The sequence below is a fragment of the Phyllostomus hastatus genome, unplaced genomic scaffold, assembly GCF_019186645.2.
Source record: "Phyllostomus hastatus isolate PE091 unplaced genomic scaffold, TTU_PhHast_1.1 phas_contig_118, whole genome shotgun sequence".
Taxonomy (NCBI): domain Eukaryota; kingdom Metazoa; phylum Chordata; class Mammalia; order Chiroptera; family Phyllostomidae; genus Phyllostomus; species Phyllostomus hastatus.
The window spans coordinates 1,384,211-1,406,643 of record NW_025333543.1 but is presented as its reverse complement, the minus strand read 5'-3'; the positions used below and the strand labels follow the sequence as shown (position 1 = coordinate 1,406,643).

Genomic DNA, 22,433 nt, shown 5'->3' with positions numbered 1-22,433 from the left:
TTTCCATTTCCAATTTTTTGAATTGGAATAACACTCAGAGATAGACAATGAATATATACTTTTATATATTCACATATATGTTTATTTATATGTTTTATATATAAATAAAATGGTCTGTCTGGAAAAAGTCCAGCCAATGTTAAGTTAATAAAATGAGAAAGCTTTGCATGACATAGATGTAATCTGGCAGCCAAGGAGAGTGGCCTGGAAAGTGCATGCATGAACTTGTACTAGTCGGTGGGGGTGGTAGATGCCAATGAGTGAGCATGTGTACTGTGTAGCCGTTGCATTCAAAATGAGCAAGTAGAGCAATGAACCTGCATCAAATTATGTGTTAAGCTTGAACATTCCTCTGCATGGAAACCATTGGATGATTCAGAAGGCTGCAGCTATGGGCAACTGATGATTGGCAGCTTCATTACGAGAATGAGCCCACACATGCAGAGTTTTTTTGTGAAACATCAAATCACCAGGTGACTCAGCCCCACTACAGCCCAGATTTCGTGCCCTGCAACTTCTGGCTTTTCCCAAAACTAAAATCACTTCTGTCAAGGACAAGACTGCAGCAAATACAATGAGGTAGCTGATGGCAATTGGGAGAACTGTGTGAGGTCCCAAGATACCTACTCTGAAGGGAACTAAGGCGTCATTGTTCTGTGTACAATATTTCATGTATCTTGTATCTTCTTCAATAAATATCTATTTTTCATATTACTTGGCTGGTTACCTTCTGGACAGACTATTATATATATTTATATTTCAGAATAGATATATATTTCAGAATACATATCTATTCTGAAATAGCTGAAAGTTTGAGGAGTTCTAAAGTCATCATATCCTTAGCCACAAGTATGCAATAATGGAAAAGAATTACAGAAACCTCAAAACTTAGTTCTGTTTACATGTAATTATGTCAAAACCAGCTTTTACATTTGATGCTATTCTAAGAAAAAAACTCTGAGAGTGCCCTGTACACTACTAAAACTTAAAAACAGTCTAAAGCATTTTATTCTTTCTAGATGAAGTTTACCAAGAAGATTGAAACTTTGCACTTGAACATAATGGCCACTCTAATACTTTAAATAAACAGAATTTTTATCAAGTACACCATATATGCCATCCTGGGATACCACCCATTTGACTACAGCCAAGCGGTTTAATGCATTCTATGGTCAGAACTCTATTAGAAAACAAGATAGCTCCATTAAATTCTGAACACTGTGAATATTTGTGAATTCCTCCTTAAAATGTTCACTTCCACTCCTTTTGTAAAGTTTCTACAGCATTACAGAGGTCTCTAAATTTGTCTAGCTTCACAAGTTGCTGATTGTTACAATACATTTCAAACAGTGAAATTTAATACAAATATGCCAAAAGTATCAAGGTTTCATGGTGAATTGCAATGCATTGCTCTTGTCTACAATCTGTCTTCATTTTGGAACATTTTTACTTTTCTACGAAAATACTTTTTGGCCCTGCAAATCAATTTCTTCTACTCACACCTCTACATTTAGGAAGAGATATCTCTGAAGAAAAGACAGGGAGGTGGGAAGATGTTAAGAAGACACCTGTTTCACTCTATTTATTTTTAAAATATATTTTATTGATTATGCTATTACAGGTATCTCATTTTTTTCTCCCCTTCACTCCCCTCTGTCCTGCACCCCGCTCCCATCAGCAATCCCTCCACTCTTAGTTCTTGTCCATGGGTCATACATACAAGTTCTTTGGCTTCTCCATTTCCCACACTATTAACTTTCCTGTGTCTGTTTTGTACCTACCATTTATGCTTTTTGTTCTCTGTATCTTTTCCCTCATTCTCCCACCTCCCCATCCCTACTGATAACCCTCTATGTAATCTCCATTTCTATGATTCTGTTACTGTTCTAATTGTTTGCTTAGTTTGTTTTTGGTTTTAAGTTCAGTTGTTGATAGTTGTGAGTTTGTTGTCATTTTACTATTCATATTTTTGATCTTCTTTTTCTTACATAAGTCCCTTTAATGTTTCATATAATAAGGGCTTGGTGATGATGAACTCCTTTAACTTGACCTTATCTGGGAAGCACTTTATCTGCCCTTCCATTCTAAATGAACACTTTGCTGGATAGACTAATCTTGGATGTAGGTCCTTGCCTTTCATGACTTTGAGTACTTCTTTCCAGCCCTTTCTTTTCCAGCCTACAAGGTTTCTTTTGAGAAATCAGCTGATAGTCTAATCGGAACTCCTTTGCAGGTAACTCTCTCCTTTTCTCTTGCTGCTTTTAAGATTCTGTCTTTATCTTTAATCTTGGGTAATTTAATTGTGGTGTGCCTTGCTGTGCTCCTCCTTGGATCCAACTTCTTTGGGACTCTCTGAGCTTCCTGGACTTCCTAGAAGTCTACTTCCTTTGCCAGAATGGGGAAGTTCTTCTCCATTGTGTTTTCAAGTAAGTTTTCAATTTCTTGCTCTTCCTCTTCTCCTCCTGGAACCCCTATGATTTGGATGTTGGAACATTTAAAGTTGTCCCAGAGGTTCCTAAGCCTCTCCTCATTTTTGTGAATTCTTGTTTCTTCATTCTGTTATGGTTGAATGTTTTTCCTTCCTTCTGCTCCAAACTGTTGATCTGAGTCCTGGTTTCCTTCCCGTCACTGTTGGATCCCTGTACATTTTCCTTTATTTCACTTTCCATAGACTTCACTTTTTCCTCTATTTTGCAACCATACTCAACCATTTCTGTGAACATCCTGATTACCAGTGTTTTGAACTCTGCATCTGGTAGGTTGGCTATCTCTTCATCACTTAGTTCTGTTTTTTGGGCTTTGATCTGTTCTTTCGTTTGGGCCATTTTCCTTTTTGTCTCAGCGCACCTGTTGCATAGTAAGGGGCAGAGCCTTAGGTATTCGCCAGGGCAGGGTATCCATGTCTCTGCATTCTGGTGCTGTCTGTGGGGAAGGGGTCCCAGAGGGAAGAATAACTCTTGCTCAGCTCTCTGCTGGCTTTCAGTCACTTCCTCCACTATCCACTAATAAATTGGGCCCTTCTGATGCAGATTCCAGGGTGGGTGTGTTTGTTTACATTCTAGGACCCAGTGAGTTTCTCCAATGAACTGTCCAGTGAGGCTGCAAGTTTCTCTTGCCACTGTGACCCCCAAAGGTTTTTACAGCCTGAGGTTTTGAGGCTTTATTTCCCCATGTTGGAATTGCATGGTCTGTCTCACTCCCCAGTTGTTCCTCCAGGTTTCTCCGCATGCAAATGTGGGACCGCTTGCTCCACCAACTGCCATCTCTCCTGCCCAGTCCTCCAGCTGCTGCCTTACCATGAGTCCTCTCCACCCCAGCTGTCCATCTCTGTCCCTCCTACCAGTCTAAATGAATGTTTCTTTAACTCCTTGGTTGTCAGACTTCCATACAGTTTGATTTTCTGGCAGTTCTGGTTATTTTTTTTTATTTTAAATCTGTTGTTTTCCTTCTTTTGGTTGTGCGAGGAGGCAAAGTATATCTACCTACACCTTTATCTTAACCAGAAGTTGTGACTGTTTCACCTTAATTCTGCCTCAGAGAGGGTGCATTATTCTAGTATATTCTCCTTAGCTTCTTCCCTTAGTGCCATTTCCCATCAGAGTCCCTAGTGGTGGACACACTATGATGCTCTTGGTGAAAGTTATGAGGGGGAGTGGGGAGAAGACCAGTAAGATCACTTCAATTCCCTTTTCTCCATATAGCATATGGAGAAATTTATAATCTACTTGACCTTCACTTTTAATACACTGATTGTGTCTGTGTTTGCAGCTAAACAAGAAACAGAATTCAAGATGGTGTGGGCTGAAGGACGTGGAAATAATTCCAACACCACACTGCCTTGTCTTCTTTCTTGCATTTAGGTCATGATTACCAGCTAGGGTGAATCAAAACATAATCCCTGCATATGCACTCAGGTCTCTTGCTTGGTTCTTCGACATTACCATATGTGTGACCCTGAATTTGATTCAACAAACACACAAAGTACTATACTAACAACTGAGGGGGTACAATGATGAACAAGATAATACATCTATCTTCACAGAACCTATGTATACCTCTAACCAAATTGTAAGTTAGACAATTGCTACATATCATTCATTTTTGGTCAGGATGAGAAAATTCTGTAATAAATCTCTGATAGAAAGTGAATTGAATGTACTCTGTTTTCAAGAACAATGTTATTAGTTTGCAACAAATAGAATAAAAAATACATGGCTAGGATGGCTTTAAACTGCTCACGTATTGAACAGATGGAGTACTTCAGAATGAAATTATTCTTTCAGTGAATGAGTTCAGAAACTCTAGATCAGAGAAAGCCAGTAGCAGTGTGACACTGAAGTCTCCCACTTTTCCCCTCATCTTATCTGAAGATGAGCTCACTCTTCGGTTGCTTCTCCCTCCTTCTAAAGAACATAAATCAGATGAGGAAAAAGCCCTGAAGTTCAGGAGGTGAGAACTTGGAAGATTTAAGAAGGGACTATAGGGATAACTGCAGGTTCTGGCAAGGAAGAAAAAGGAAAAAGAAAGGAGGGGAGGAAATCAGTCAATGGGAATGGAGTTGAAGGAAGGACAAGTTTCGAAGCAGTAGGGAGACTTGAAACACGGCAGCGTTTACCTGTGACACCCTCTGGAGACCCCAGCAGTGAGGCTTTGCCTTACAAGGTTTAAAAGAACAAGGAAGTTGGGTCAAGGATACATTTGATTTCTTCTCCCTGGTACCCCCAAACTCGCCCAGAGGCAAGGACTGTCAGCATTCTCTCTGTGGACTGCTGTTTGGCAAAACGTACCCACCCTCAGGCCTGGCTGAGAAATGCTGAAATGGATCCCTCCATTTTCCTGGGCCCCCTCCCTTGACCAAAGCAGTTAGCAATTGCTCCCTCCATCTTCCTCAACCTACGGGAACATAAGGAAACACCACCTCACACACACACACTACTATGGGCACATAACCAGTCAGAGGAGGTCCCATCTGAGCCTCCTCTGAGCCATCTGAGCCTCCTCTGAGCCATGTGAGGCTCCTTCCCCACTCATAAACCCCTTTAGGACTGCCTAGCTGGCTCAGGGAATTTCTATTGGCTCTTCTTGCCTGTCCTGGTTTGAACCTTAATTCTTGCCTGGTGTCAGTGTTCTCCCTCTTTGTATGATCCAGACTGATGACTCGGTTGGAGAGACTAAATTTTTATTGAAATTTTCAGACCTATCCTGCTGCTCCAGGCAGCAACCTGGCATAAGTACTATAGAACCACAGCCTAGCACGACAAGGCCCCTGGGATTCCTAATCCTGGCCAGACCTCAACAGTAGGCGCTGCAAGAGGGAAAGAGTGTTAGGAGAGCAAATACTTTCTTTCCCATTACACAAAACAACCCCTCCCCCTCCAAACATGTCTGTCACTGTCATTTTCTATAGAGCACGTGACTAGATTAGATGATTCTGGGGAACACTCTTGACTTAGTCCCCTAGAAGGAACTTGCTGGTTACTAAGACTACCTCAGAATCTAGGGAAGAGGTGGTGTCTAAAACTAAACCCCACTTCCCCAACTCTTTAGAGTCAACCTGACTTACACTTACTTAACCAGTGTATGATTCCCCAAGACCTGGCACTGTCAGCAAATGAAAGAGAATGATGTCTCATCAACTCTTAGTTTTTCCAACTGCATCCTAAAGGCTATTATGGTTCTGTGAGTGCTGAGATATACAGGGGTTGGTCAAAATAGCTTTACAGTTATAATACAAATCAATAATATGAGAATCAATAAATAATAATAATAGAATAAACTCTGTTTCTTGTACTCACAACTGTAAACCTACTTTGCCCACCACTGTTCATTGCTGTAATCAATGTATGGAGTATCTTCAGTATAGATTGTGGTTCTCAACTTTAGCATGAACCAGAATCACCATCGGAGCTTGGTAAACACAGATTATTTGGCATTACTCCCTGAGTTTTAGATGCAGTAGGTCCTGTCCTTGGGACCTAAGAATTCACAAGTTCCCAGGAAATGCTGAAAATGCTGGTCTGGGGAATGCACAGAGAGAACTAGTAGTGTTTATGAAAAACAAAGTTTAAAACAAAGGTGGCCTGTTTAAACCTTAGAGCATTTCCTCTTTTAACTGAAATCAAGCTACATCTTTATATAAAGTTTATTTTAGAAAAAAAATGACTTTTTTTCCTGTAGAATCTAAACATGTTTTACCTTCTGTAATATTTTCCAGATAGGATAGCATACGTATTTGGACAATCCTTGTATGAATAAAAATAACTGATCTAGATTGCTGTGGCCTCCCTGTAGCTGTTTAAAATTTGTGAGAAAAGTAATGCCACAGGTGTTTGAAAACAATAGGTCTGTGGCCTCCTAATGCCAAGGCTCCCTTGGGGGCCAGCTCATTTAAAGACCCTGTCATTTAAAGCAACAGTTCTAGCTAATACCTTCTCAGAATTAACCATGCTAATAATAGAGTGCTTTGGAATAATTGTCCTGTGGTCACAATTTCACATTAACTACTTTACCTGGATTATCTTTCACATCAGTAAATTCATTTTTAAGCAAATGGTCAGCTGTGGAACAAAGGAGGATTGGCCACTGGAGGATAGGTTAATGGCAGCCAGATTGGATCCAAACTGAGCAATCTCCATAAATCAGCAGTAAGTGGGGATCCATGAGTGATGGGCCATTAAAATTCAGATACACATGAGAAGTAAATGCCAGTGATGCTTGGTGAGTCTTTCTTTAGGAGGCATATTCTCCTAAAATCTTAAAAGAAGGTATGATGGTGATGGAATTACAGAGAAAAGATTACTAGGACACACACATGATTTAATATTTGGTTTAACATCTGCCACAGGCTTTTATAGTTACGTGATTTGTAAGAGTGGATAAACACAGACACCTTGGTTTGAGTTTTGTTAAAGTTGTCCTTTTAACTATTGAGACACTGACTCTCCTTAAGTTTGTGAAGTGGGAAGGTCTAAGATCTCATAGGAAAAAAAATATTTTCATAGTGTTTCTGACTACAAGAACCATGAAGGGGTGAAAGAGAAGAGAGTTTGCTATCTTGTGTATTTACTTTGCTTTGGTTAGTGCTGGCCAGAACTATGTTGTAAGAGTCTAATGATAGCATGAAAAACTTCCAGGTAAGTTTGCTAACTAATCATATACTGGGAGCTTTTCTGAAGATCAGCTGCTAGCCATGATCTCTCTCACATAGGGATAGACACTCAGCAGCTGAAACTGATAGTCTCCTCCTTGAGTTTACTCTATCATACTCATTTCCCTTCAATGTAATCCAGATTCAGGAATTAAAAACCAACAGAATAATCTCAATTCTAGTAACTGCTATGCCAACTCTGAATTATCACATCATTAAGGTCTATTCTACAGCATCTTGAATTTCATGCCTGGCTGGTCCTTTGTGGATCAAATGCCCCACATCCTTCTGCTACACCTTAAACTCTTTTTATCATGATTTTTCTTCTACATTTTTTAAAGAAAGATTTCATTTACTTATTTTTAGAGAGAGGGGAAGGGAGAAAGAGAGGGAGAGAAACTTCAACGTGTGGTTGTCTCTCAAGTGCCCCCCCGCCCCACACCAGGGACCTGGCTGGCAACCCAGGCACGTGCCCTGACTGGGAATCAAACCAGAGACCCTTTGGTTTGCAGTCTGGCGCTCAATCCACTGAGCCACACCAGTCAGGGCTTTTTTTCTTTTTTACTTCTTAATTGTATTTTTCAATTACAGTTTATGGTCACTATTATTTGTATTTATTTCAGCATAGTGGTTAGACAATCATATACTTTACAAAGTGTTCCCTGCTGATATTTCATGTACCCATCTGATATCATACATAGTTATCACAATACTATTGACTATATTCTCTATGCTGTACTTTGCATCCCTGTGATTATTTTGTTACTACCAATCTGTATTTCTCAATCCCTTGGCCTTTTTCACCCCGCCCACCAAATCCCCTCTAGTCTGCCCTTGAACAGTGAGGTCAGGCAAGGCAAGATCCAGTAAAGTGGTGGGTGAAGACGGCCCCTGTGGAGTGGAGAAGGTGAAAGGGACTCTGGAGGCTCACCAGCAGGGAGGCAAGCTGAAGAAGGAGGAAAGACAAGTTTCTTGGACATAGCAACCACAACATGAAAAGCATCATTTGAAAAGATCTAGAGCCCTGGGTGCTAAGAAATTTAGTCAAAAGATCTTAATGTGAGTTTGTATGGGTTTCCTTTGCCACATAATATCTATTAGGGCAGCCTACTCATGCATTAGCAGTAACAATATATTTGATGCTAAGGTTTGGAGAAAGCCCCCTAAATTGACTAGTATAAAGACCAAGTGTAGAGGTAGTGTTGGGCTTAGCAGCATCTTAAATATTTCTACAGTTTTAACATCCTGGGTCTGTCGGTCACTGTGAATGGGTGTGTATGTCTCAGGGATATTTTACAGGTTTCCCTCTTTAAATTTTAAAAAAAATCTAGGGCTACAAATGCTTTGATTAGAACTTTTAATTTAGTGTTTGAATCTATACAGACACTTATCTATATGGCCAACAGTAATGAACCCTTCCTAATTTCCAAAACTGTCCAGGCATTGAGTACTTGCAAACCCTGTTGAGAAATAAAGAGGTAGAAATCTGCTAGTTTTCATTACTCTCTTTTGGTCCAATTGGAGAGTACTTCCTAATACATCTCAACTACTTGGATTAACAAGGTGCTGCAGGGGCCACACTGCTATATGCCACTTGGTTTATGTGTTGACACATGCTAATAAGTAAATGAGAGAGCTGAATGAGTAATGAAATCAACTGATGGCTTCAAACCGTGGGGTTGGAGAATGATAAATTCTACAAAATTGCTCATAAAAGGAAGAAAACTTGCTATTTCAAGACTATGTTTATCTGTCTCATTCCATATAACACAGTCCCTGTAACAGCAACCCCCCCACCCCCTACAAATACATGACACACTGTCAAGTGAGCTGAGTAAACTCTTGAGACCTTTCAGGCAATGGGTGTTGAACACTTGTAATGAGATTTCCATGCATCTTCAGAGGAAGGAGATAAGATTCTAGCAAGAGCTGCTCAGAGTGTTATAGATCACGGCCAAGGGAATGACTCTCAGAGAGGAAGAGCACAGCAAAGGATGCAATACATAAAATGTTTGCTTTGCTCAGGAGGTGCTTATGTTCTTGCTACAGGTTTTTATAGAAGGCAAATATTCACCAAAGAGGAGCTTTGGAAGAATATAAAATAATTTTTCCAGATCCTGTGGGATCTGGGATATATTCAATTAAGTACTTCTGATGTACTCCTCTGTGTAGATGCCACATATTTTATGAATCATCTTTCTTTCGAATCTGTGCATCAAATATGATTCATGGAGCTGTCAGAGCATCACTGCAGAGCTTGGGAAGCATTTTTTTTTCAAGTGTAAATGATTGTCTGATAATTCTGTGTAGAAAACAAACTAACTAAAATAGAACATGCTATGTTTTATAAGAAAGTTAAAACAGTTTTATTTTAAGTGAAATAGATATTAAATGAACTTGGAAAATCATCAAGGAAGCAAAAGGTCAAATACTAACTGGGAATAGTTACAATAAGGAGAAACGGAAAAATTTATAGAGGTAGGTATTTCCCTCATTACACTGAGGTCTCTTACCTTGTCTAGAGACATGTTTCTACCAAAGAGGAATTCAGCTTCTTTTTATCCATGTAGCCCTTCTTTCTAACATCACCTCCCAAACAACCCATCCTCTCCCCACTGTTCCTTGGTCTCACTTCACTATAGATGAAGCACATAAGGCTCCCATATACACAGAAGGTCCTTGAATAATGTCATTTCACTCCATGTTGTTTTGTTATGTAGATGAAATTAGTCCTTGTTTATAACAAGTAGCCTCTGGTAAACTGGTTTCATTGTATATTGTTTAGCTTAACGCTGCAGGACCTATTGAGAATATTAAGTGAGGACTTAGTTTACATGAATCTGTCTCTACCTTTCTATTCCGTGTATCTGACTTATTGTGGGCCTCAGTGACAATCCCGTAATTTGTCTTAGTACCTGGCAAGGCAAGTCTCTACACTCTGTTCTTTTCTTTTTTTAAAGTTGACTTAGTTATTCAGTGCCTTTTATTCTTCTATTTAAATTTTAAAGTAAATTTACCAAGTTCTTAAAAAAACAGGGAATTCTGATGGACACTGCAGTGAACTTATAATTTGGGAGGAGAGTTTATATGTTGCACTATCAAGTCATTCCTCTTAAAGTCATGCACTGACTCTGCATCTACTTCGATTGCTTTCTATAAAAGTTTCTGAGTTTCTGAGTTTCAAAACTGTCTTTACAGAGGTCTAAGATGTTTTTGGTGAAGTTAACTCCTGGAAACCTTAAAGTCTGGTTGTTTCTCTGAAAGGTACCTTATTTCTGTTTATTTTTTCTGGCTACCCGACTGGTGGTGTGGAGCAGTGGTTCTCGGTGGTCCACGGACCACTGGGGATCTCCAAGACCTTCAGAGGACCTGCGAGGTCCAAGCTATTTTCACAGTAACACTAAGATGGTTTGTCTTTAATTCTGTTCTCCAGCTGTATTCATTCTGTATCCTGTATTTTCTGTAATTGTATTATTTTCATATCCAGTATTTCCACTTGGACTTTTTATGGCTTGTTATTCTTACAATACATGGGAAGCATCTTCCTGTATTCCCTTGAGAATATTTCTTATGCTTGATTTAAATTCTTGTTCTATAAGTTCTAGTAGTACACATCATTTAGTTTATTGTCTTTTATGGGACTATACTCCTAGAAGTCTAGTTATTTTGGCTTGAGAGCTCACGATTGCTTGGAGGTACCGAGGACGGGATCATGTGCAGGCCCTTGCCCGTGTTCCTTGCCAGACTTTGGTAAGAGAGAAAGTTTAGGTCTGGAGCAGAGAGCCCAGGCAATGCAGAACCAAAACAATAATTTCCTTTTCCTATTAACCCATTAGGCAAATCCCACTGACGCACCATTTATCTGTTAGATGCAAAGGAGCAGCATTCGACCAATAGTCTGCTTAGGTTGCATTTCATTAGGCCAAGGGGTTTCAGTGGGAGCGAAGGGGTGATCGCCTGAGGGTGTCTCAGCCTGTGCCTGTTTCCAACATCTCACTGCAGCATAGCTGCAACCCTGTCTTGATAATACTACTGAAACTGGCCATCGGGCAAAGATAAGGAATTGATTATTCAAAGGCAAAGCAAAGAAGAGGCAATACAATTTAAAGATTTTTCCCCTTCCACTCTCACAGTGACCAGCCCTGCTGCAGGCTGGTGAAACTCCCACCAGAAAGGTCAATGGGATTGGAAGCCAGACCCCTTTGGGCAGAGAACTAACATGAATGAAATGCAGTTTAATGTACAGTCTGCCCTCTGTATCCAAGGTTCCGCATATGTAGATTCAAACAACTGTGGACAGAAAATGTTCAGGGAAAACTGTTACATTGTTGCTGATGTGCAGTATGTAAATTATAGGTTTATAATGGTTGCACCTCTACTGAACATAAACATACTTTCTTCTCCTCTTCATTTCCTAAATAATACAGTATAAAATCTTTTGTATAGCATTTACATTGTATTAGGCACTATAAGTAATCTAGAGATAATTTAAAGTATATGGGGGGATTGCTTAGGTTATATGCAAATACAATGCCATTTTACAAAACGAACTTGGGTAACAGGGACTTTTGTATCCACAGGGGGTCCTGGAACTAATTCCTTTTGGATACCAAGGGATAACTGTACACCACTCTTTGGACAGCAGCTGGAAGGAGATGTACAGTTCAGGTTAAGGCATTTTTAAAAAGACAACATGGTTATAGATGGAAGGATGGAAGGTACCCACCTCTATGTACGTAGAAAGAAGGCAGAGATAAAAGCTACAGGAAAAAGAAGGGATATATGGTGGAATAACATCCATCATAAAGGAGGAGGTGGGTAGAATCGGGGTCACTATCACAGGTGGAAGAGTCTGCCTTGAAGAGGAAGACACCTCATATTCCTTGATGCCGGAGAACAGGAGATACGGGTAACTGTGGAGCCAATAAGTTTTAGGTACAGAGCTAGAAAGCTGAGTACTATATTATGGGTACTATGCATACTACGTGTACTGTGCTTACAAGGTTGAAAGGGAAGTGCCTGCCCACATTGTTTAAACTTAAGATCCAGTTCCTATGATAGCCTGATTTGAAAAGAGAACATTAACATTGTTCAAGGCTGAATCAAGTTTTCATTTTTATATATGTGATTAGCTGTGACCATTCCTGATTGAGATTGCTCTTATCTATTATAACTCACCCTACAAAAATAAATTACATTAAAATAAGGAGAGAAAGGATGGATGACTCATTGACAAAGACTGTGGGTTAAAGAAAGGTGCCTCTTGTTTAGGTCACTGAACACCTTGGCAGAGGCTGACAAATCGTCCGAGCTGGTAACGCTGGTTCCGACATAAGGATGGAAAGCCGAAAGCAGAGTGCGGCATGACAGTGCTCCCAGAAGTTGTTTTACATGGACCGAAGCTTTCCCAGAATTCAACCCAGATTTAAAAGGGGGCGGGTGTAAAGGAATGCAGACTCAGAACCAATTCTAGAGGGAGGGAGCTCAGTGTCCTTAAGTGTCTTCATGGTTTGTCTGGAGTTGACAGGACGCCTGTCCTTTCCTTTGGTCACAGAGGCCCCGAGGGTGCTGCAAGCACACCATCACGTCATCGCCACAGGTGTCTGAGGCAGTCCTTGTGTTCTCACTTGACTTTTCACTTAGTTGGTTAGTTAGCTAAGTATGTAAAGAGCAACTAAGACGCTGCACTATACGCATTTCATGTTTTAAGCTAACCGAAGGTACGCACAGAGCTTTAAAGCACTGTGAGGCATAAGCAAATACTGTCTTCATTTGCCCCTTCTAGTCAATAATCCTTGCAACTCCTGTTTGTTATGTCCTCCAAACATCTTCTGATATATAGAATTAATCTGTCAACATTGTTGTGAGCAAACTAATTGGTGTGAATGCAAATTATATATTGTTGGGTTGTTGTCTTGAATGGCTAGTGAGATAGTGGGAGAAAGGCTGAGCAAATAAACAGACTAGAAATCCTCATTCATTCCAGATCAGAGGTGGAAAAGGCTATAGTGATTTGTAATCCTTACGTAGTACTTAAAAGGGAATATGGTCTTAATACTTTGTGGTGTATATATTATACAGATTAAGCTAATGGTGTGGCAAGGGAGTGGTGTTAAAGACATCTAATTCAAATATTGATGAGAACATATTAATAAGAATAGTTAAAAATTAATATTTCAATTGTATCATATTAGATGATGGGAATCAAAGTAATTTATTGCTATCAGAAAAAAATATCCTCTTAGGTCATTTAAATAGTTCATTGACCATCTGAAAAATACTCATAGCTTTTTTTCATATAAAGTACAAAAATAAATTTTAACTTGGTCTCTATCTGTATGATCACAGACACTAAATCAGTGTAGCTCAAGCAATGAGTTTTTACTATACATAAACATACTACATTACAGATTTATATGATTTTCTCAAAAATCTAATGAAAAAGACAAGTTGTTCTTTGATTTAGAGCCAGATATTAAATCAATCAATCTGTTCCTAAATCATTAGGTGACTCAAAAGCAGAAATGGACTCCCTTCTACACACACACATTTTTAAGCAGAACAGATTTTATTTATTTATTATTCTTCACTACATCGACAATCGAGTGTTAAATTAAAATGCCACCCAGATGGCAAACACATCCTAATGGCACAAGGACTGCCACAGTGCAACTTCTCCTCTCAGAGGAAGTCAGCAGCCAGCCAGCCCTCTGGGAAAGCATTTCCATCCCGGTCAACTGAGACTGCAATTGAGAGCACTGGGGGTTACACCGGGGCACCCGGCAACCAGAGGGCCCAGACAGAGGCTCACTGCAAAGACCTTGCCTGTTCATCCCTTGCTACCTTTTGTTTAGGGCGTTTCCATACTCCTGGATTCACAATAAACCTACTAAGTACTAAATCTATGAAAAGATCTCAGGACAAGGCAAGCTCTAAATTGTGGTTCTCGCTTCTTTTATCGTAAGTCACTATATGATAAGTCATTTTCAGGAGAAAGATAGGACTGTTATTAGATATATTATGGTTATTGTTGTCTATAAGACATTCCTCGAATTGAAGAAAAAATTGTTTCTTTTTTAAAAATAATGGCATCAACCAGCATGTGATTAAAAAATCAATTAGAAAAATGAAGTTTCAGTATCATTTTGAATCTTAGATAACAAATAAAAAGGATCATACTATCACATAAATAGTACAGTTAATGATTAAATTAAACCAAAGAAGAAAACTAGTTGATTTTATGAGTGTAAATCTCAAGCATTTTTAAAATTAAAAAAATAACTTTCTAGAAATTTTATGTTCTAAAAATAAATTATCTGTTCTCATAAAACACATGCAAATAGTTCCCCAAAAAGGATAGAAGGCACTTAGACTAAGTTAATTTGTTCTATTTCATCTATTTCAAAGTTGTAAAATCCCTTTACTCAGCAAATTTATGCTGCCAATGGAGAATTTGAAGATTTCCCAAGGATTAAAAAGAATGACTCAAAACTGAGCATCATGTTGAATTATAGGAACTGAAACAGGTTAAGTTACTAGATATTGTTAATGCAACTGTGATCTATAACCTCTGCCCCTTGCCCTTCCCCCAACAACGACATAAAATCCTAGTTTAATTTTTTTCCATCTTGTTATTTTTAAGTGTTTAGTTTTTCCTCTTTCATTGTTAATTATTCAGTGACTGGTTTGAATGACCTTTTGAAAGCCAGCTTGCCAGTTTACAGATGTTCTCTCTGCTGTAAATAGCATGATCGCTTTTTGTGCCATATACTCACTCATTTATTCAATAAATATTTAGCGAGTACTAAATATGTACCAGGCACTTTTCTTGGCACTGGAGATGCAGCAGTTATTAAAATCCAAAAGCCCTGCTCTTGTGGGACTAACATTCTAGGCCAAGAGTTGCATGAATGAACTATATCATATGTTAAATCGTAAGTGATACAGAGAAAAATAAAGCAGGGAAGAGGGAGAGATACTCTTAGTTGGGGTGTCTCAATTAAAATGTTACACATTTTAATCTTTCAACACCTGACACTGAAGATATGTGGGGAAAAATGTAAAGATTCAGATTCTCGAGTCCAACTCAGCCCTACACTAGGAGCCTGTGCTGTCCAATTCAGCAGCCACTAGCCACACATGGCAGATGGGCTGTGAGAGTAAAATACACACCAGATTTCAAAGACAGTCTATGAAAACAAGTAATGTTAAGTATCTCAATAATTTTGTACAGTGAATACATTTTACAAGATAATATTTGGGATACATTGGGTTAAATAAACTACCTTGTTAAAATTAATTTCACCTCTTTGACGTGACAACCAGAAAATGTTAAGTTACACATATGGCTTCTGTCAATTTCTGCAGAGAGCACCGTTCCAGAACCCCCTCAGCTACGTTTTGACTGAGTGCAACTCTAACTATACAAGCTTACTGAGAAGGGGACAGAGGAAGAAACAGGAAAATAAGAAGATAGCTCTATTATTATATAACAATTACACAGTGTTTCTAATCTCCCACTAATCAGCTACATGGCCAGCTGGTCTAGTAACCTCTCTGCTTCAGATTCCTGAAAAAGTAGTAATAACAGTATTTATTATAAAGAATTGTAAGGAATGAATGGGTACATATAAAGTGCATATAAGGGTTGGTTATTAAATATTTTTGAAAAAAAATGACTTCTGTGATGTGACGGGTGTTTTTAAAAAAATGCCACTGCTTCCAACCAGACAGCCTGGGAGGCAGGGCTGCCAGCGGACAGAGCACGAGCACAGCTCTGCTGTCTGGGGGACGTGGGCGCGCATCTCTGGTATGTTGAATTTTAACAGCAAAAAGACAACTTTGTGCAAATTGCTAACTTTTTCTGAAGTCTCAATTAATTTTGTAAAATATCTATTTTGAAGAGTTGTTTAAGGAACTACTGCAGCAATGTAAATAAAAATACTTTGGGGCAACAGGCAGTCAATAGATCACAAAATTATGACAAATTTTGGGCACAATTTTACTCTTTTCTACAAACTAACAATGGAGAATGATTATAATGCTCACAGGAGTGCCATTTGAAAGTCTTAATAAGCATTTTCACTCTTACACATGTAGTTGATATTCTCAATTTTAAAAACACCTCCAAAATATTGCTAAGTAACCTTGTTAACTTGCAACCAAATGCAACCACAGGAATATAACATCTTAAAAACCTCTCTTCCGTTACTTGAGAACATTCTTCAATTGAGATTAGCTTTTCCCTCCACCCATTTAAATTATTGAGGCTATACTGATTTTTTTTCCCCTCTAGGCAAGCATTTAAATTTTAAAAGATGTTTTTTCTAGAGTCAGACTGTGCAGTTGGGCAGTGGTGTGGATGTTAAGTACGTGTGAGGTTAGGTTCCAGAAGGCAGCAAGCTTCCTTCTCTGGCCTCTTAATGGGAACAGGGCAACAGCCTCTGCCCCACCCTTCACGAAGGTGGCTGCAACCCCTTCCCACAGGGGGAGGAGCAGGGCCTCTGCGGATGGGGATCAGGACACCTGACGCTGCTCCCAGCTGGCCCGCTAATTTACTCTCTGGCAGTGGGAAAGCCTCTAACAACCCTGGGCTTCTGTGCAAACTATAAACCAGAAATGCTGTGAGGGATAAAATACCATAAGAGGTTTTGGAGAAGTTTGTTAAAGAGCACGGGACTGTTGCTCTCACAATGGGCTGTCATAAAAGGGACCGGCAGTCTCAGGTGCTTTCCAGTTGATTTTTTCTAAAGTGGACTCTAGCGATCCCTTGTAGGTGTGTTCTTTCCCCTTTGCCTGGCTCTGAGTCTTTTGTTCCTGACTATTTCTGGGGTCAAATACTGGAAAAGAATAGAAACACACAGGAAAAAGAGAAAGAAACAAAGCCCTTAGTAGAAGACTTCAGTTCAAAACAACCCAAGCAAACTTGTCTATAATGATGCATGCAAAATTTGACTAAGTCAAGCAAACTAGGACCAGAAAAGTTCATTGCTCATCTCTCCCTCCATTGCTTTCAGGTGAAATTAACTAACCTCTTGTTTGTCCCCAAAGTACTAAGTACCTGCTTGTGTCATTGCATAGTCCTAGGTGCTGGTGTAATGGGGTACTGAGTGGGGGTCCCAAGAAATAGGAGAAAATCCCCAAACCTTTAATTGGGGGGGAAGTGGATGATATAGTGTTTAAGATACTTTGCATAACAATGGCAAGTTAATAGCTGTGCCTTTCTTGAATGAGAGGGCTGCTGCCTAGGGCAGAAGGTGTATGTGACTTTTAAGAGCGTATAGTGACTCAGTGACTCGTGACACAGCCAGGGGAGGTGGATGGCCACCCCTGATGTCTGCGTCATAGGGAACTCTTGCCCTGTCTAAAGACTGCAGCTGAAAGAAGGTAAAAGATACAGGTGGAACTGGCAAAAGTGGTGCCTCATAGGAGGGGCTAGCTATGAGGTCACAAAGGAAGTTACAAGCATTTAAAATGAGGGTGGGCTGAAAGAGAGGGGGAGTCCACTGCAAGAAGTAGCCACGTGGCCTGAAAGGGTGTTAGGACTGGTCCAGTCCGTCATGTGGTCTGCTATGTAGCAAAGGGTCTGCTACCAGGTCTGGTGTAGGACAGGAGACCTGCAGGGAAGTCTGCCTGAAGAAGATGGCGGCAGAGCTGATGGAGCTGTGTGGGGACCTGTCTAACCAGGAATGGATTTGTGAGAGATACTTGGAGCTGAACTGTGAACAGAGTTACAGACTTCTGCTTCTCTGAAGGATGTATGGGGAAGCCACTTTCTTGGGAAGTGTGCCTCCTTGGACTCCACCAGGATCCAGAGTAACACGGCACATGTTTCCCTGAGTCATTACATACATGGAGGCTGAGAACAACGTACTCCAGACCCTGAGGGAGAGAGCTCCTAAGAGAAGATGGGGACTCTGAAACCCACAAGAGCACCTTCCAGAGAGGATGGAGATCCATTTGTGCAGCTGACTTAAGAACAGATAAGGATATAGGGAATTTCTGGGCATGGTTTAGGCTTATAGCCTTTTGGGGAACAAAGGAGTGCTGGGTCTCATGGGAGAACAGGGCTATGAGCCGGAGTGCTTTCAGCGCCCTTACTCTCCACCCCCCAGAAGCTGGAATCCTGTAAATAAAAACCTGTTTCCTTCAATACTAATTGTTGGGTCATGTGTCAAGGTGCCATGTGGCTGAGCCTCAGTGACTGGCAATAGAACAGTAACCTTGGACTACAAGTTCAGTAAAGACCTTGCCTTCAAGGGGCTAAAGAGGAGATAGGTAGGATAAAGAGGCACGGTGGAGGCATGTGTAACTAAGATAATTACAACTGTGATAAGTGACACTAGAAAAAAAGCAACAAAGTCATTTAAAATTTAGAGACCCAGAGAACGCTTTCCCATTTCTTGATTTGGGATTTCATAACCTCTGCTCATTCCTGTGATTAACCACTTTCAAAGTTAAGAGTTGCTTATTTTTTATTTAATAGCATTTATGCTTTTCACTCTCATGTTATTTTTCAGGAGTGATAAAGGAAAGATGGTTCTCTTTTTCCAGTTGTAAGAGCCCTTCAAACACTGGCGGCAGCTTCCAAATAAAATTAGTGTCCATGCTTAAAGCATAATGCATAACATTAATACAGCCTCAGGTGTTTCACTTTAAATTCATTTTAAAAACCAGTGCTGAACTTTTACAGAGGTAAATGTCCCATATTTTTCCTACAAAGCATTAGCAATAGTTCTTATAAAATCAAAGTATTTTCACTACTTTAGTTTAAGTGATCTAGTAGGAGCCCCTGAAAAGAAGAGAGTCATTCATAGTATCAAAACACAACAGCACCACATCAGAAATAATGGCACGTGCATGCACAAACATCAGTTACCTGTTTCCTTTTCTGCTGGGCCTAAAACATAAGAAAAGACAATTTAGGAGAAAAGCAAACTCTACCCATGTTGCTCACGTAATACCAAAGGCCAATCAAGCCAAGAACTTAAATTTGACTTAGTTCTTGGTCTGATTCTAAGCATAAATCAAACACTCTTTATTTTCTAAGATACGAAAAAGAGGTAATATTGTAAAAAGCATGGAAGTTTTTCTCATCTAATAAGCATGCATTTTGTTGTTTTTTCAAAATGAGATTGCTGAGTAGTCCTTTCTGACTAGATTTCTGCGGTTCCATTGTCTGGAATACTCTCACACTGGACTGGAGATGAGAGAGGGTGACTCCAGAAAGAGAAAAGGTGGGACCACTGGCCACTGGGGTCCTATTGACTCAGCTCACTGACCACTTGATCCTATTAGAGGCTTTTCTCTAATGTAGGATTGTTTTAATGCGTGACCCAGAAGAATAACTACACCTTTCTGATCACCAGTGTTGCCATGTCTGCCTATCTAGCTGATTAATGAGAAAGCCCATGTTTGTGTACAAATAAGATTCTCCATTTGTCCATATTACAAGGTACTTTATGACTAAGAATTAAATACAGAGATAAACTATATATATGAAAATATATTTTATATATATATATAAAATATTGTATTTTTTGGACTATAAGATGCACATCCCCCCCAAATTTGGGAAGAATAATGGTTGTTAATGCTGCTGTTGAGTTCTGTTTACATTTACACTAGTGAAACATTATGTCATTTACGTTATTAAATATTTAACCATATTTTTTGCTTCAAAAATTTTTTTTCCTATTTTCCTCCTCTAAAACCTAGGTGTGTCTTATGGTCCAAAAAATATGGTGTGTATATATACACACACTGCATATGTTTTCAGTATTCTTGGATAAGGTAGAAGTCAAAACAATTAACTAAAATAGACAGTTAAGAACAAAAAGATTCTCATTTTTTTTTGGATAGGGTTCGTAATATTTGGATAAAGCAATATTGCATTTATTCAGGTAACACACAAACATTTTCTTCTTTGCCATATTTGAAAGGTTTTAGTATGTCTATTTTTATATTAATTCTTTCAATCCATATATACAACACCCACTATTCCCAAAACATGAAAACTGAGTATTCAAAATGTGAAAACCAATCTGTTTATCTTCCACTTTCCCCAAATGATCTAATATTCATTGCTTGTGCTTTAACACAACATGATATCATAATTAATGATGTTAAACTGGTAACTAAGGAGGTTTCATGTTGTTACTCTTGTGATATAATATTGGTTGCTATAGTGATGGGATGGCTTTTTTGTTAATCACTCAGGAGGATGGTTATCACACGCTTGTTACAAAGATTGATCAGATTTGGAGAGAGAAAATGATAAAACACAGCCCATTATAATCATCTTTTTCATTGTCCCAATTTTGATGGAACTATCATAATAGTGATTTAAAAATTTATGTACAGTTTAATATTAAAAGTTACTAAAAATTTTTAATGGATGATTTTTTTATTTTTAGAGATAAATATTTAACATTGCAAACTTTTTTCCTCCCTAAGTTTGTGCTACATGTGTTGTACATGATAGTTTTATAATTAGAGCAAAACATTTAAGGTTCTTTCTATTACTTTTAATTATATCAATCAAAAGGTTTTTGAGTAAAAACTGTGTGACTTTGCCAAAATTTTAAATCTACTTAGTTCTAAACATCTTAAATCTCAGTATCCTTAATGAGTAAAACCCAAAGAAAGAGAAAAAATGTACAGTTTTCTCAAGAGATCTAATCTTCCAAATGCATCAATATATTATAAGCAATTAAAAGTTGCAAGGAATTCTATCAGTTTATTTTAGCCCTCATGATAATGGACAAGTTGCTTCCTTCTCTGAGTGACAATGCAGAATGGAAAATACAATTATGTAACACTGCACTGTTACTGATGAGGAAAGAACACACTGTCCATAGTTTAAACGCTAGACATACAGTAATGTCAAAAATGCAACCCCAGAAAACACCTTTTGGCTTCTTGCAATCTCAAAATAAGAACAAAGGACAACTTAAGCACGAATCCTGGGTCTTTCATTCAAGCAGAGTCCCAGGAGGCATATTAAAGCAATGAATAGGAAAAAGCTCTTTAGTTCACCAGCTGAGATTTTAATGAGACATTTCCCTTTGCCATGGTACAGGTTTGTTCAGGAAACGAAAGGGCTTCTCACAGAAAATTCAGTTAATAGGCATTGTTGGCTCTCGCTGCCATGTCGGCAGTTGCTCACTGCACTGACCTTCTATTTTGGCATATTCTGTGAGTCTAGTGTAATTGATCAAGGCAGCTTTCTCCAGACATTTTCTGATCACTTTTTTCACCTCTTCTGCTGGTACAGGAGTGGCGATGTCTTTCATTAAAACCTAAAGAGAGGGAGAGGGAGAGGGAGAGAGAGATAATTGCATAAAATACTAAAACAAATTACACAAATTGTTCTAGACCTGACTATTAGTAGGAGTGGTGTGAGGTAACATTGGGGGAGGTAATGAGTCGGCACTTCCCAACTGGGAAGTAATCCTCCAGTCTTGGCTCCTCCTGTCTGGGCCTCATTTGTGCACTTCAAAACCTCCCATAGGCCCAGCGACCATTCAGTGTGGCTGTCACTCTTCCTCCAGGGACCCATGACGCCACTGCAGCAGCTGTTTCAGAGCGGGATTACTGTCCATGGGACAAGTAATAAACAAAGTTTGTCTTCCACATCTCTAACTTAAAAGCTTTAAATATTTTCAGCAACACAGATGAAAACAATAACAAAACTCCATTAAGAATAAGCATCTTTTTATTGTGCTCTATACAAATCAGGACCACTTTCACTAATTAAACTTTAGTTACTATGATACACTGAGGAGGAAAAAAACTTCTTTCTTAGTGAAATGTAGTATCAAATGTTAAAATACATAAAAACTTTATGAATTTAGGGAAAAAAACTTTATGTTGGGTTCCTAACTTGTGTTTTTGGATTTTTCCTTTAAAAATATATCTACTGGCAAGGGGAAAATACAATTATATCAAAAATTCAAAGTGTAGTGTACTTAAGAACCATTTAATGACTCCAATAATTTTCCTTAAAACTTTCCTGGTGATAAAATGGCTCATGATAAATTCTGATTACTTTATTTTTCCATGTAGTTAATGGGTTTTTCTTCTTGCTTTGCTTACATTCAAATTATAAAGTATATAGTAAACTATTACTATAGAGAAGACAATAACTTAAGTGTTTTTGCTATCCTATTTGTCTTTTATCTTGAAGGTAATAATAAAAAAGTATGAAAATACCCACTTTCTGCTGTATTATTTCATTCTCTTTCAATCATCCTTGGCACTAAGGACCTTATAATCTCAAATTTGT

General features: G+C 38.8%; 1 protein-coding gene across 18 annotated transcripts in view; it reads right to left on the bottom strand.

Moving 5' to 3' along the window:
- Nucleotides 1-22,433, bottom strand: part of CADPS2 (calcium dependent secretion activator 2) — a 586,770-nt gene that overhangs the window by 110,105 nt on the left and 454,232 nt on the right. For 11 of the 18 annotated variants that reach the window (XM_045846981.1, XM_045847023.1, XM_045846989.1 and 8 more), the window contains 2 exons: nt 21,324-21,447; nt 19,026-19,046 (listed from right to left, as the gene is read on the bottom strand). In XM_045846981.1, coding sequence (XP_045702937.1) covers nt 19,026-19,046; nt 21,324-21,447 — 145 coding nt within the window. The remainder of the gene's footprint in view (nt 1-19,025; nt 19,047-21,323; nt 21,448-22,433) is intronic. The other 7 variants (XM_045846998.1, XM_045847026.1, XM_045847053.1 and 4 more) reach the window with 1 other exon arrangement.